The sequence below is a fragment of the Salvelinus namaycush genome, chromosome 1 (genome assembly GCF_016432855.1).
Source record: "Salvelinus namaycush isolate Seneca chromosome 1, SaNama_1.0, whole genome shotgun sequence".
Taxonomy (NCBI): domain Eukaryota; kingdom Metazoa; phylum Chordata; class Actinopteri; order Salmoniformes; family Salmonidae; genus Salvelinus; species Salvelinus namaycush.
The window spans coordinates 75,232,323-75,245,789 of NC_052307.1; the positions used below are offsets into that span (position 1 = coordinate 75,232,323).

The 13,467-nt window shown below is 43.8% G+C and overlaps 1 protein-coding gene across 1 annotated transcript in view; it reads right to left on the minus strand.

Moving 5' to 3' along the window:
* trip4 (thyroid hormone receptor interactor 4) overlaps positions 1 to 13,467 on the minus strand; it is a 61,338-nt gene that overhangs the window by 15,752 nt on the left and 32,119 nt on the right. Inside the window, exon 11 of the mRNA XM_038995100.1 lies at positions 12,925 to 13,027. Coding sequence (XP_038851028.1) covers positions 12,925 to 13,027 — 103 coding nt within the window. The remainder of the gene's footprint in view (positions 1 to 12,924; positions 13,028 to 13,467) is intronic.

Genomic DNA, 13,467 nt, shown 5'->3' on the forward strand with positions numbered 1-13,467 from the left:
ACTGCCATTTGTCTTTAAAACTCACCTTGCCTTCTCTAAAATCCCTGTCTTCAGTTCTCTCTCTAATCTATTACCATGTACTGTACACCAGTCTTGGTAGCACTCTAACGTTGGAAGAACATACTGCAACCAAGAAAGCCAAGGACTGTTTCTTTACATTGGACTAGGAAATTGTTGCACACGGTATGATTTGCAGGTTATCTACACCCTTAGAAAAAAGGGTTTGAAAGGGGTTCCCGAGGCTGTCCTCATAGGAGAACCCTTTTTGATTGCAGGTAGAACCCTCTTTGGTTCCAGGCAGAACCCTTTTGGGTTCTATGTACAACACTCTGTGGAGAGGGTTCTACATGGAATCCAGAAGTATTCTACCTCAAAGGGTTATATCTGGAAACAAAATGGGTTCTTAAAAGGGTTCCCCTATGGGGACAGCCGAATAACCCTTTTTGGTTCTAGATAGCACCTTTTTTTCTTAGAGCGTAGCAACTAGCCTGCTTCAGAAAGCTAGCTCTTGTCTACAAGTCACATCAACGGAGGTTTATGTGTTAGTTATTGTAGGGTAAGCAAACAAATTCACACAGTCTGCAGCTTTTTAAAGACCCCCCAGAATGATCTTTCTTCATGTATTCACAGATCCTACCCGATAGTATGGGTGAAAGCAAGTATCTCTCCATGTAGCTTTTACCATTCCAATAATGTTGGATCAGTGATTGCTTCAAGGAAGGCAGGAAGAAAGGAAGCACGTACCAGATCACTTGCGGTAAGTAACAGTTACAATTGTTAGACGTTGGCTGCATAGCTAATTGCTAGCTTAAAGCTAGAATCCTTAATTGAAACAATAACAAAGCGTGCTCTGTACCCCTTGTTTTTTCTAAAAAGCTAAGGGATGGGGCTGGAGAAATGTAACCACTCTCAAATTAATAGACAGAGCTATGGATACAAGGACTGACCATCCATGATACCAAATGTATCGTTTTAACCATGTTTTGAGGCTGTACATTGTTCGTTTGCATTTACGTTGTTTACAAACATTGGCGTAAAACAAGTTTATAAATTGGATTATGATGGGGGTAAGACAGTTGAACTAAGCTCATGAGGCATTTACTGTACAAGTTATATCATTCATTTATAAGTCCAAAAGTGGATGTAGCAACTAAGGATTCTAGCTTTAAAAGAGGTTAGCATAGCCATAAAGTGAGGAAAGGGGTGTTGTTTCTAAGATTTATATTAAGTTGCACCCCCACCACACCTCAGCCCAACTCAGGATGCATGGCACAAAGACAGCTTGCTGGCCCAACGTGGAGGGGGGTGTGGGTGGGTGGAGCCAGACGAGGGATTATCCTGCTCAGGTCCCTGATCCTGGGCTAAGTTGGTTAGAACAGACATTAGCAGAGATAACATGTTGGTCAGAACAATGCAACAACCAGCCTAACCCCACAAGTGTAAAGTAGAAGTAAAGAGTCTTTAGGGCTAAATTTGATATATTGGTTGATATGACAACTAGCCTAACACCACAAGTGTAAAGTAGAAGTAAAGAGTCTTTAGGGCTAAAGTTGATATATTCGTTTATATGATGAAACTTTGGTGACAAGTTGTGCTACTTAATAGTATAATAATAATAATAATAATAATAATGGAATAATCTGGGGGGAAAAACTGGATGCTATAGTAGTATAATATGTTATTTAGCAGGCGCTTTTCTCCAAAGCAACTTAGTCATGCATGCATACATTTGTACATATGGGTGGCCCCAGCGGGAATCCAACTCAAGACCATTGGCATGGTAAGTGCCATGCTCCACCGACAGACAGCATATGTATGCATTTCCATATAATTAAAAAAGAAGTGGGTGACAGACCACAAGCAAAAGGAAGACTTGAATAAATTCTTCACATTAGCAAAACAGTGAAGCTAATAACATAACGTTGAAGCTAAACACCTGCAGTGAGTCTAGCTGACATCATGCCATTTTAAGTCTCTCTCCATAGATCTATGAAGTCATTTGTAACAGATGTAGCTTACTACCTGGGGCCAACTTTGCTCACAGTTACGCATTAATCAGTTTACTTAGTCGTTGCTTTAGCTCGTCACGGCATTCTTTTCATTGGCCTTAGCTGTGGCGAGCTAAACAACAGGAACTACTTAGTGAAAGCTGCCTGCAGGTGGAACTGGTTTGAAATAGAGCCACAGCGTCTTTGACATCTCCCTCCCTCATCGCTGACTCAGTGGAGAACCCCTCTGGGTTCTCACATTTTGTTCTGACAATCAAGACGAAGGAGATTATTTTCAGATGCACAGGCTGGTGAGCTGTACATCTCTGCAATGTGAACTGTCAAAATGGAGGGAAAAGATGTGATATTTCCCAGTGATTACGGTCTCGATCTGCGGCTATATCTCTGGTGTGAAAAACTGAGTGGGATACTAAACTGGGACATGAGATCTGTTGGAAGACACAACCCAGTCGAGATTCAGAGGAAAGCTTTGCTGGTTCCAGTTAATTAGCGATAGGGAATGCCAGAAACATTGGCCTAATTGCTGGAGGCTTATAATAATAATTAGATGCTTATATTTGTCCTATTTCACACATGTACATATACACGCAGGTGTGAAATGGAAATGTGTTTTTGTGCATATGCCAACTCCCCCCCCCCCCCGAGACACTCTTGGAGAATGGGGTCATGGCCAGGGTCTGCCATTATCAACGGCGACCCTGGGGCTCGGGGATTCGAACTAGCAACCTTTCGGTTACTGATCCAACGCTCTAACTGCTAGGCTACCTGCCGCCCTTACAAATGGAATTCCAAACCTATCCAAGAGCTTGGACAGATCAGCACATCTCCTAGACTACAAGAGAGAGTTATGGCTAGTTGCTGGGCATGTGCTCACAGTGAGAGTGGGCAAAGTGCAGCAGTGCTAGCAAACATGATGCATAGAGACAACATAAGCCATTGAGGTAAACACAGATGGACAGGCAAAACCTATGCCTTCAACAAAAACCCAGAACAAGTTGTTTACCTCTTCAAGGTAGTTTGAACCCTTGAACTGTTTTTAAGTGCTAGTCTTGAGTAAGTATGCGCTTTCTTCAATTACTGGTCGTCCTTTTGCAGGTCTCATGGGTTGTAGTAGTGAAGAACGGTGCTGAAGTGAACACACTGACCTCAAGCATAACAGCATGTAGCGCTGTAGCTTTATTGAGGAGAATCGCTGGTGTTTGAACTGTTTTTATTATCATATCTTATCCATCTTTTCAGCTTCCCTCGCCACAAACCGCTGCTCACTGCTGTGCCTCATTAGCATTGAAAATAACGCCTTGAGCGGAAACAGCAACGAGGAAATGGGACAGAATTTTAAAAATTACGTAAGAATTAAGGCGGGGGGTGTGACAGAGTGCAGCTACAGGAAGGTGAGCGATAGTGAGGAAGGAACACATGCCTCTTCTGCATTAACCAGTAAATTGGCATTCTCAGAGAATGTCCCCTGTTCAAATGAGAGAAGGTGTGCAAAGTGCACTGGGGGAGTCACATGTCAGCCGCATGGAGATTAGGCGGCTAAGTGCACATTACAGCAGGGTAATGGAGTCGGTGAAACACTAATGAAACACTATGGAGGAGGAGGATGAGGGGGAGATGGGGAAGGAGGGAGCTCGCGAGACGAAAGCTTCAGCTTAACAGGGGCTGACCTCACGGTCAGGACTGCCCCTGGCCTCCAGGTGTTTGTGTTGAAAGGCCAGGGAATTAGGCTAATGGCTAATAACAGCCAGCTAGGCTAGCCTCTCAAAATGGCCACTTCACTTGTACCATCATTGACCTTGTTCAAAGGAGGTGCCAATTTTCAATTGCTGTGGAGATTATATAAACAAAAAAATTGTATTTTGACATAATTGTGGCCTCGGTGTTGCTATTTACCATAACTTTGTTTCTTTAGCTAATCAGTGGGAGACGGGTCATCACAGAGCCAATATGTGGTTTATTCATTTCAAAAAGGGCCTCTAAGACGACTCAGCTTGAGCAAAAAACACCAGCCAGAAAACAGTTACTCGTCCTGTAAATGCCAGCAAATGTCAGACATTTTTCTCGGGTGCGCACATTAATATAATTGAGGTTGACACATTATGAGACAGGAGTCCTCTGAGTCAGTCTGGGAGATTATGCTGATGGAAAGCTGGTCTGGAGTTTGGAGCGTCTGCCTGTGCAAGCTAAATGTGGATGGGCCTGGCGGTGTGGGGGGGTGTGGGCTTGACTCCTCGTACGCTCCAGTACCATGGCTGCTCTACTCTCCTCTCTTGGGGGGCAAACACAAGGGGCCCTGTAGTGGGCTAATGCAATATTCATGGTGGGCATGGGGAGAGCAGAACACTGCCGAGTACTGAGGAGACCTTCCAACCGCTATCAGGGAGCAGCTGCTTCTCTCCGAATGTGGCCTCTGTTCTCCACCATAGCATTCTCTCTCTCTCTCGTAAATTTTTTATCACAGCTTAAAAAGGCTGTCTTGGCAGAGGCTGGTGGCAGTGAGTCAAGGGCCCTTGCCTCTGGTAACAAAGTAGGAAATAGTCTACATTTTAAGAGAGACCAAGCTAAACATACAGACGGGAGATGGGGAAAACACACAGCAGAGTAAGACCAATATCACTATCGACTCGCCATGGTCATTACCTCTTCATTGGAATTTCAACTCTTTCATCTCACACTTTTCATTGCGACTGTCGGAGGAAATTAGGATCAAATTAAAATAAAGAATTAGATTTTTTTGCTGCGGGTTATTTTTCAAAGCCAAAGCTGCTGGCCCTTGCCCACATCCATAGGAAACCCCATATAGGGCCCCGTGGAGAGGAGGTAGAAAATACGTCACTCACAGGAATAGAGTGTCATAACGGTGTGGTATGGTGTCGTAAGGGATGTCTTTACCATGCCCTCCAGGGCTAGGGGTTCAACCACGTGGTCGAGGGGGAAGGGTTTGTCAGCAGAACTCTGGTTCTCTCTGCATTATTTATGTTCGGTCCTCAGGTGGTCCGTCTCACTGTTATAATGAGGACTGGAGTCATGGTCTGTTTGGAGTCAGGGGGAACTGTCGACTGAGCGCGTTCCTGGATCACTGCTCAACCACACAGGGCATACACAGCTCACTGTTTGCATAGTTTTCTCTTGGACTGTAAAAAAACAGCCCGTTAAACATGGACTGTGCGGTCTCCATGACAACAATAGCTATTGCATCGGTCTTCTCAAAATGGAGAAGAGGCTTTAAGTGAGTGAGAATCACAAGTAGCCACATGTTTTTTTGTATTCAGGAGAGGCAGGTTGGAGACAGTAAGCTGATGAAGGACTTGAGTAATGTTGATCTTTCTGACAGATGTGGTGAATGAGCATGTTGGGTAAACAGTTTACTGAAGTCTGGATTTTGATGCTTTGGCTACACAGTGGGGCCAACAGTCAGCTGTAAATAACACAAAATGCAGTTTGTACATGAACATTTCCACACTACGCATGAATCAAAACAACTCTATAAATAATACATACATGAATTGAATTGCTTTAAAAAAGGTGGGTGCATTAAATAGTAGGGATAAGTATTGTAAGCTCACAATACATACCACAACAGAAAATATATTACGATACCTCACGATACGGCAATCACGGTTCCAAGTGGATCATGTCACACAACCCTTTTCACAGTCCTTTTACTAGTAACAACACAATTCTTCACAATCAGACACAGAATCTGTAAACAAATGACGCCAATCGCTGCCCACTCAATGTCAACTACTGTGACCAGTCAGATTGAAAGTGTCCATCATAACATCCTCACCCTGCATTGCTACTTGAACTAGGCAAATAAACCAGCGATTGATCCTTGATTTCTGACCTGACAAATGAACAAAAACAAGGCAGCAGCCTAAGTGCGATGAATTCTAGCAGGACCAGCGCTAACTCCCCACAGCAGGGTAATCTCTTCCTAATCAAGGATATTAATCACACCGCCTACACAGCACAGCGTTGAGCCCGATCAATACCACAGAAAGGTTTAGCAGAAGGAGAGAGAGGTGGATGTACTGTAAAGCAGCCTTGGACACTGGTTCTGTTCTGTTCAGTAGTACTATCGTTGGTTCTGTTAGAGTAGTACCATCATGGGTTCTGTAAGACTAGTACCATCATGGGTTCTGTAAGACTAGTACCATCATGGGTTCTGTAAGACTAGTACCGTCACACCGGTTCCGTTAGTGGTACCGTCACACCGGTTCCGTTAGTGGTACCGTCACACCGGTTCCGTTAGTGGTACCGTCACACCGGTTCCGTTAGTGGTACCGTCACACCGGTTCCGTTAGTGGTACCGTCACACCGGTTCCGTTAGTGGTACCGTCACACCGGTTCCGTTAGTGGTACCGTCACCGGTTCCGTTAGTAGTACCATCATTGGTTCTGTTAGTAGTACCATCATTGGTTCTGTTAGTAGTGCCATCATTGGTTCTGTTAGTAGTACCATCATTGGTTCTGTTAGTAGTACCATCATTGGTTCTGTTAGTGGTACTATCATTGGTTCTGCTAGTGGTACTATCATTGGTTCTGCTAGTGGTACTATCATTGGTTCTGTCAGTGGTACCATCATTGGTTACGTAAGTAGTACTATCATGGGTTTTAGTGGTACCATCATGGGTTTTGTTAGGGTAGAACTATCATGGGTTCTGTTAGTGGTACTACCATGGGTTCTGTTAGTGGTACTACCATGGGTTCTGTTAGTGGTACTACCATGGGTTCTGTTAGTGGTACTACCATGGGTTCTGTTAGTGGTACTACCATGGGTTCTGTTAGTGGTACTACCATGGGTTCTGTTAGTGGTACTACCATGGGTTCTGTTGGAGTAGTACGGTCAATGGTTACGTAAGTAGTACTATCATGGGTTCTGTTGGGTAGTATTATCATTGGTATTGTTAGAGTAATACCATCATTGGTTCTGTTAGTGGTACTATCATGGTTCTGTTAGCAGTACTATCATGGGTTTTGTTAGCGGTACTATCATTAGTTCTGTTAGCAGTACTATCATTAGTTCTGTTAGCAGTACTATCATTGGTTCTGTTAGTAGTACCATCATTGGTTCTGTTAGTAGTACCATCATTGGTTCTGTTAGTAGTACCATCATTGGTTCTGTTAGTAGTACCATCATTGGTTCTGTTAGTAGTACCATCATTGGTTCTGTTAGTGGTACCATCATTGGTTCTGTTAGTGGTACCATCATTGGTTACGTAAGTAGTACTATCATGGGTTTTAGTGGTACCATCATGGGTTCTGTTAGTGGTACTATCACCGGTTCTGTCAGTAGTACTATCACCGGTTCTGTCAGTAGTACTATCGCCGGTTCTGTCAGTAGTACTATCACCGGTTCTGTTAGTGGTACTATCATTGGTTCTGTCAGTGGTACTATCATTGGTTCTGTCAGTGGTACTATCTTGGATTCTGTCAGTGGTACTATCATGGATTCAGTTAGTGGTACTATCATGGATTCTGTTTGTGGTACTATCATGGATTCTGTTTGTGGTACTATCATTGGTTACGTAAGTAGTACCATCATTGGTTCTGTTGGAGTAGTACGGTCAATGGTTACGTAAGTAGTACTATCATTGGTTCTGTTAGTAGTACTATCATTGGTTCTGTTAGTAGTACTATCATTGGTTCTGTTAGTGGTACTATCATGGGTTTTAGTAGTACTATCAATGGTTCTGTTAGTAGTACTATCATTGGTTCTGTTAGTAGTACTATCATTGGTTCTCTTAGTAGTACTATCATTGGTTCTCTTAGTAGTACTATCATTGGCTCTGTTAGTAGTACTATCATTGGTTCTGTTAGTAGTACTATCATTGGTTCTGTTAGTAGTACTATCATTGGTTCTGTTAGTAGTACTAGCATTGAGTCCCATTGTTAAGAGCTCTCTCTGCCTGTTATGAGGGAGAGGGGGAAACTGAAAATAAAGTCTGGGGGAGAATGTCGGTCGAGAATGTAGAGAAAGCGATGGGGTTATTCTTTGGGGACTGTGGAAGCAACGTTGAAGACTGGGTCTGCCAGAGTAGTACTATGAATCCAGACCACTGCTGAGAGCTCACTCTCTGCCTGCCATGAGGTTACAGCCTGGCCTCTATATGAGCTGCTCTGCTCCACTCTCCTCTACCCATTAACCGGCTGACAGATCAGTAATGAACACAGCCTGTCACCTTACAGGCCTACCTCCCATTTACTGGAGAGCACATAAACCCTCCTCTCCTTCTCTTTCTCCCTCCCTCTCTCTCTTTTTTCCCTTCCCTTCATCTACAAAGCTCAATGGAGCTAAAACGTGATTTGGTCCCCAGTCCGTCGCCTCCAGAGCAGTAAATTCCCCTCTGCATCCAGATAGTCCTGGAAAAATCATGAATATTAAATGGATCCATGAATAAATAAATAACCAAAAGAAGAGGACTTTCTTCTCTCGCTAACCTCTTCAGTCTCCCGGCGGATGAGTAAAAAGAGGTAGAAAATGCAAGGACCACCTTGGGAAAAAAAGCTGGACGCTGGTTAAGCTAATTGGCTTTCTCTGTTTCAATCCCATGGCACTGTGTTTTCAACGTGGTAAAACAAAGAGCTAACCGCCAGGTAGGATGGTTACTGGAGCAACCCCCCCCCCCCCCTTCACTTCAGTGGGATTATCAAACCACTTCCATATGTATGTGTAACCTGGGGGATGGCAGCCATACATATTGCAGTGCTTGTCAATGTATTCAACAACATGGATGCAAATGGCATTGTGACAAGACAGCTGGAAGGGGCTCTGTGTACACGGCAGTAAACGCAGAGCAAACAAGGAAGCGTACTCTCAGAGACAGTTGTCTGTGGTACTCACTCACACCTCGCTGACACAATGTACAAATAAACAGGTTCATTTTTCTTCCCCGGGCATGTAAAGTATCCAAACGCATTTCATCGCAACCGCAAGTGTTGTGAAAAATCTGATGTAGCTACTTATATGATGTGTGTGTGTGTTTGAAAGAAAGAGAGAGAGAAGAGAGAATAGACCAGATTTTCACCTCACATGTCATCCGAAGCACATAAAGCTAAGTGAATAGTGTCCTAATGAAACCAAGTGAAACGGAGAGGTGTTCAGGATGACTGGGTCACACTCTTTAAGGAGATGAGTTAGACACTAAAGGCTGGTAACTGGAGAGACTGGAACATGTGCAGTAGCCAGCAAGCAGATGAAGGGTCTGGATCAGCACTCTGCAGTATCTCACGAGAGAGAGTGAGACAGAGAGAGAGGGGAGGAGAAATAGAGAGAGAGAAAGAGGGGAGGGAGAGAGGAAGAAAGAGAGCGAGAGAAAGAGGGGAGGGAGAGAGGAAGAAAGAGAGCGAGAGAAAGAATGACAGAGAGCGAGAGAGAGAGAGAGAGAGGCACTTGTCAGGTTGTTTGATAGCTCTGAACAGCCGGGGTGACCTTCAGCTCTGACAGAAGTGGTTGGCTGGGGTCGTTACAGTGTGTGGATGAATGGGTACAATCAGAGGAAAGTCCCCAGTTTGTAAACATACACACAGACACACACAAACACATTGATCTATGCACACACGCATGCACAGTCACCCACACCACAATGGGCTCTGTCCAGTGTATATTACATTGAACATCAACCCACACCACAATGGGCTCTGTCCAGTGTATATTACATTGAACATCCACCCACACCACAATGGGCCCTGTCCAGTGTATATTACATTGAACATCCACCCACACCACAATGGGCTCTGTCCAGTGAATATTACATTGAACATCCACCCACACCACAATGGGCCCTGTCCAGTGTATATTACATTGAACATCCACCCACACCACAATGGGCCCTGTCCAGTGTATATTACATTGAACATCCACCCACACCACAATGGGCTCTGTCCAGTGTATATTACATTGAACATCCACCCACACCACAATGGGCTCTGTCCAGTGTATATTACATTGAACATCCACCCACACCACAATGGGCTCTGTCCAGTGTATATTACATTGAACATCCACCCACACCACAATGAAGAATTCCCATCATTCTCCCCTTCTAAATGTCACTACTCTGCAGGACCCCTAAAGACCAGTCTCTCCATAATGACCAGTCTCTCCCTAAAGACCAGTCTAATGACCAGTCTAATTTCCAGTCTCTCCCTAATGACCACTCGAATAACCAGTCTCTCCCTAACGACCAGTCTAATAACCAGACTCTCCCTAATGATCGCTCTAATGACCAGTTTAACAACCAGTTTCTCCCTAATGACCAGTCTAATTTCCAGTCTCTCCCTAATGATCGCTCTAATGACCAGTTTAACAACCAGTCTCTTCCTAATGACCAGTCTCTCCCTAATGATCGCTCTAATGACCAGTTTAACAACCAGTCTCTCCCTAATGACCAGTCTAATGACCAGTCTCGCCCTAATGATCGCTCTAATGACCAGTTTAACAACCAGTCTCTCCCTAATGACCAGTCTAATGACCAGTTTAACAACCAGTCTCTCCCTAATGACCAGTCTAATGACCCGTCTCTCTTGGTTCCTATATCCCATATTTACCACAACACCTCTCCTCTCTCCATGGGTACCAGCATTGAATGCAATACTGCTTGGTGGACAGGGGGTCACTATAAAGCTAAATAGTTTAGTCATAAAATAGTAGTCATAATAGTAAACTAATAGTGAATAGTTTAACAGTAAATAGGTTTCTATACTAAATAGTTTAATAGTGAATTGTTTAATAGAAAATAGTTTAATAGTAAATCATGTAATAGTGAATAGTTTAATAGTAAATCATTTTCATTAGTAAATAGTTTAATAGTGAATAGATTACTAGTAAATAGTTTAATAGTAAATCATTTAATAGTGAATAGTTTAACAGTAAATAGTTTTCATTAGTAAATCATTTAATAGTGAATAGTTGAATAGTAAATCGTTTAAATAAGTCAAAGTATACGACGGCGTTCATAAGCAGTTGACTAGCAGACCTTTAAGTAAAGTGTCAACACTGGCTAATCCTTCCACCGCTCTGCTGCCCTGTCAGGTCTGAGGCAGCGAGCTGGACAAGACAAGAGGTCCTTTCCTGAACGAGAGTGGCGGCAGCAGCCCCTTGACCCTGTGTGTTAGGGAGGCAACCCAGGCGGAAGACAAGAAAGAAAGAGTGACAGAGAGAGAGAGAGAGAGAAAGAGAATTTAAATTGAACGAGGGAGAATTGAAATGTAATTAAATTGAATTGAGAGAGCGAGGGAGAGAGAAACAGAAAGTGACAGAGAGTGACAGAGAGAAACACTGTGAATAGATACAGAATGTCTGCTTGGCTCCAGTAGCTAACCCTCTAAATACTAGGCCAGCTTCTAACAGCAGGTTCCCCCCCTTTGACTCACAGACACACACAGACCCCCCCCCCCACCAGCGCTTGTGTGGGGTTCACAGGTGGTCTCCCTGGAGATGGTTCTGAGCCTTCAGAGGCTGCAGAGTAATAGAGGGTGAAATACTAGCTGGATATAAAAAGGGGAGGAGATGACAGGTCCAATAGTGTGCTAGAAATTAACTGTCTGGGGACTAGTTGGATATCTTATAGGTTACACTCAATATAAAGGTAATAAGGCGTTATTCAATGTATTAAAGGGATAGTGCATGCAAAATATACATGTTACTGTTTAGAATGGATGCCTAGACTTAGTGGTCTATGGACTCAACGTCAGGGATCCAAGATTTGGGTTAGCGCAGTTAGCTCACAGCTTAGCATTAGCATAACTCCGTGCAAATCAATGGGAGTGGTAGCCAGTTAGCAAATACAGAATTATGACTAAATGATTTCCTCAGATGATATATCTATTGTTGTTTTTTATGAGCATAAGCACCTTAACCCTCTGGGCTGTTGCTTGCGTTCACCCCTTCACAATACAACTGAAATCCTCCCCTTCTGATCAAGGGCAGTGCTAGTCTTTTACCTTGAATCTCCCAAAGACCCGCCATCCATCTTGAAGGACCGGAGACGGGAGAGGGGGACATAAACAACCCTTCATGTCTCAGGAGTTTGTGAAATATGAACAAAGAGCTTGCAGGTACATCCCCAGCTACAGCGGGGGAATGTGCTCTGACCTATTAGAAATCACACCATACACTGACAACACTGACACTACAGTAGCTACAGTCTCCCACATCCCCTGGGCAACCTGACATCAACATCTTGTCTTTACAGATTGCTCTTTGAGAGACTTTGTGAGCGCATTGATATTTTTTAAAATCTTTTGCAAATCATGTTCATTTTTTGCACAAGACCTATGTTTGTTTGTGTTTGTGTGTATACAGTGTGTGTGTGTGTGTGTGTGTGTGTGTGTGTGTGTGTGTGTGTGTGTGTGTGTGTGTGTATACAGTGTGTGTGTATATATACAGTGTGTGTGTGTGTGTGTGAGAATATGTGTGTGTGTATACAGAGTGTGTGTGTATGTGTACATGCAGCGCTTGTGTGAGAATTTTGTTCCCCCACAGAAAGCACAACCAGACTCGTTGGGATCTACTCTGCGACACAGAAAGCGCAACCAGACTCGTTGGGATCTACTCTGCGACACAGAAAGCACAACCAGACTCGTTGGGATCTACTCTGCGACACAGAAAGCACAACCAGACTCATTGGGATCTACTCTGCGACACAGAAAGCGCAACCAGACTCGTTGGGATCTACTCTGCGACACAGAAAGCTCAACCAGACTCGTTGGGATCTACTCTGCGACACAGAAAGCACAACCAGACTCGTTGGGATCTACTCTGCGACACAGAAAGCTCAACCAGACTCGTTGGGATCTACTCTGCGACACAGAAAGCTCAACCAGACTCGTTGGGATCTACTCTGCGACACAGAAAGCTCAACCAAACTCGTTGGGATCTACTCTGCGACACAGAAAGACGCAGCACTTACAGATCTTATGTTTTCCTTTCATGGGGAATTTCACCAGCAGCTCCTGAGGGTTGGTGCAGACGAAGACGAACGGAGAGCCAGACTCCTCGCAGGTCTGAGGAAACTGCAGGAAACACAAGACAGAAACAGTCAGAGCACTGCTTTTCCTAAGGACAGACAGGAGTGGTGACACTGGGAACCTTCATTGCTGTTAGACCAAAACATCCTGGTCAGGAATGACAGAGAACCTACGGGTAGATAGAACCTGTTATTATCAGAGTAATACCATAAACATGAAACCAATATAACCTGGTTTGAAGCATGTTTACATGGAATCTCTACATCCCTGTCGAAAGGGTGACGTAACACCTTATAACTTGTTATGACATTCTATGAAACAAACAGGACACTGAGACACCACTATCATCAAAGAGGTTACGCAACATGACATTATCATTTTACATACTTCATCATCATTTTACATACATCATCATCATCATTTTACATACATCATCATCATCATTTTACATACATCATCATCATCATTCTACATACATCATCATC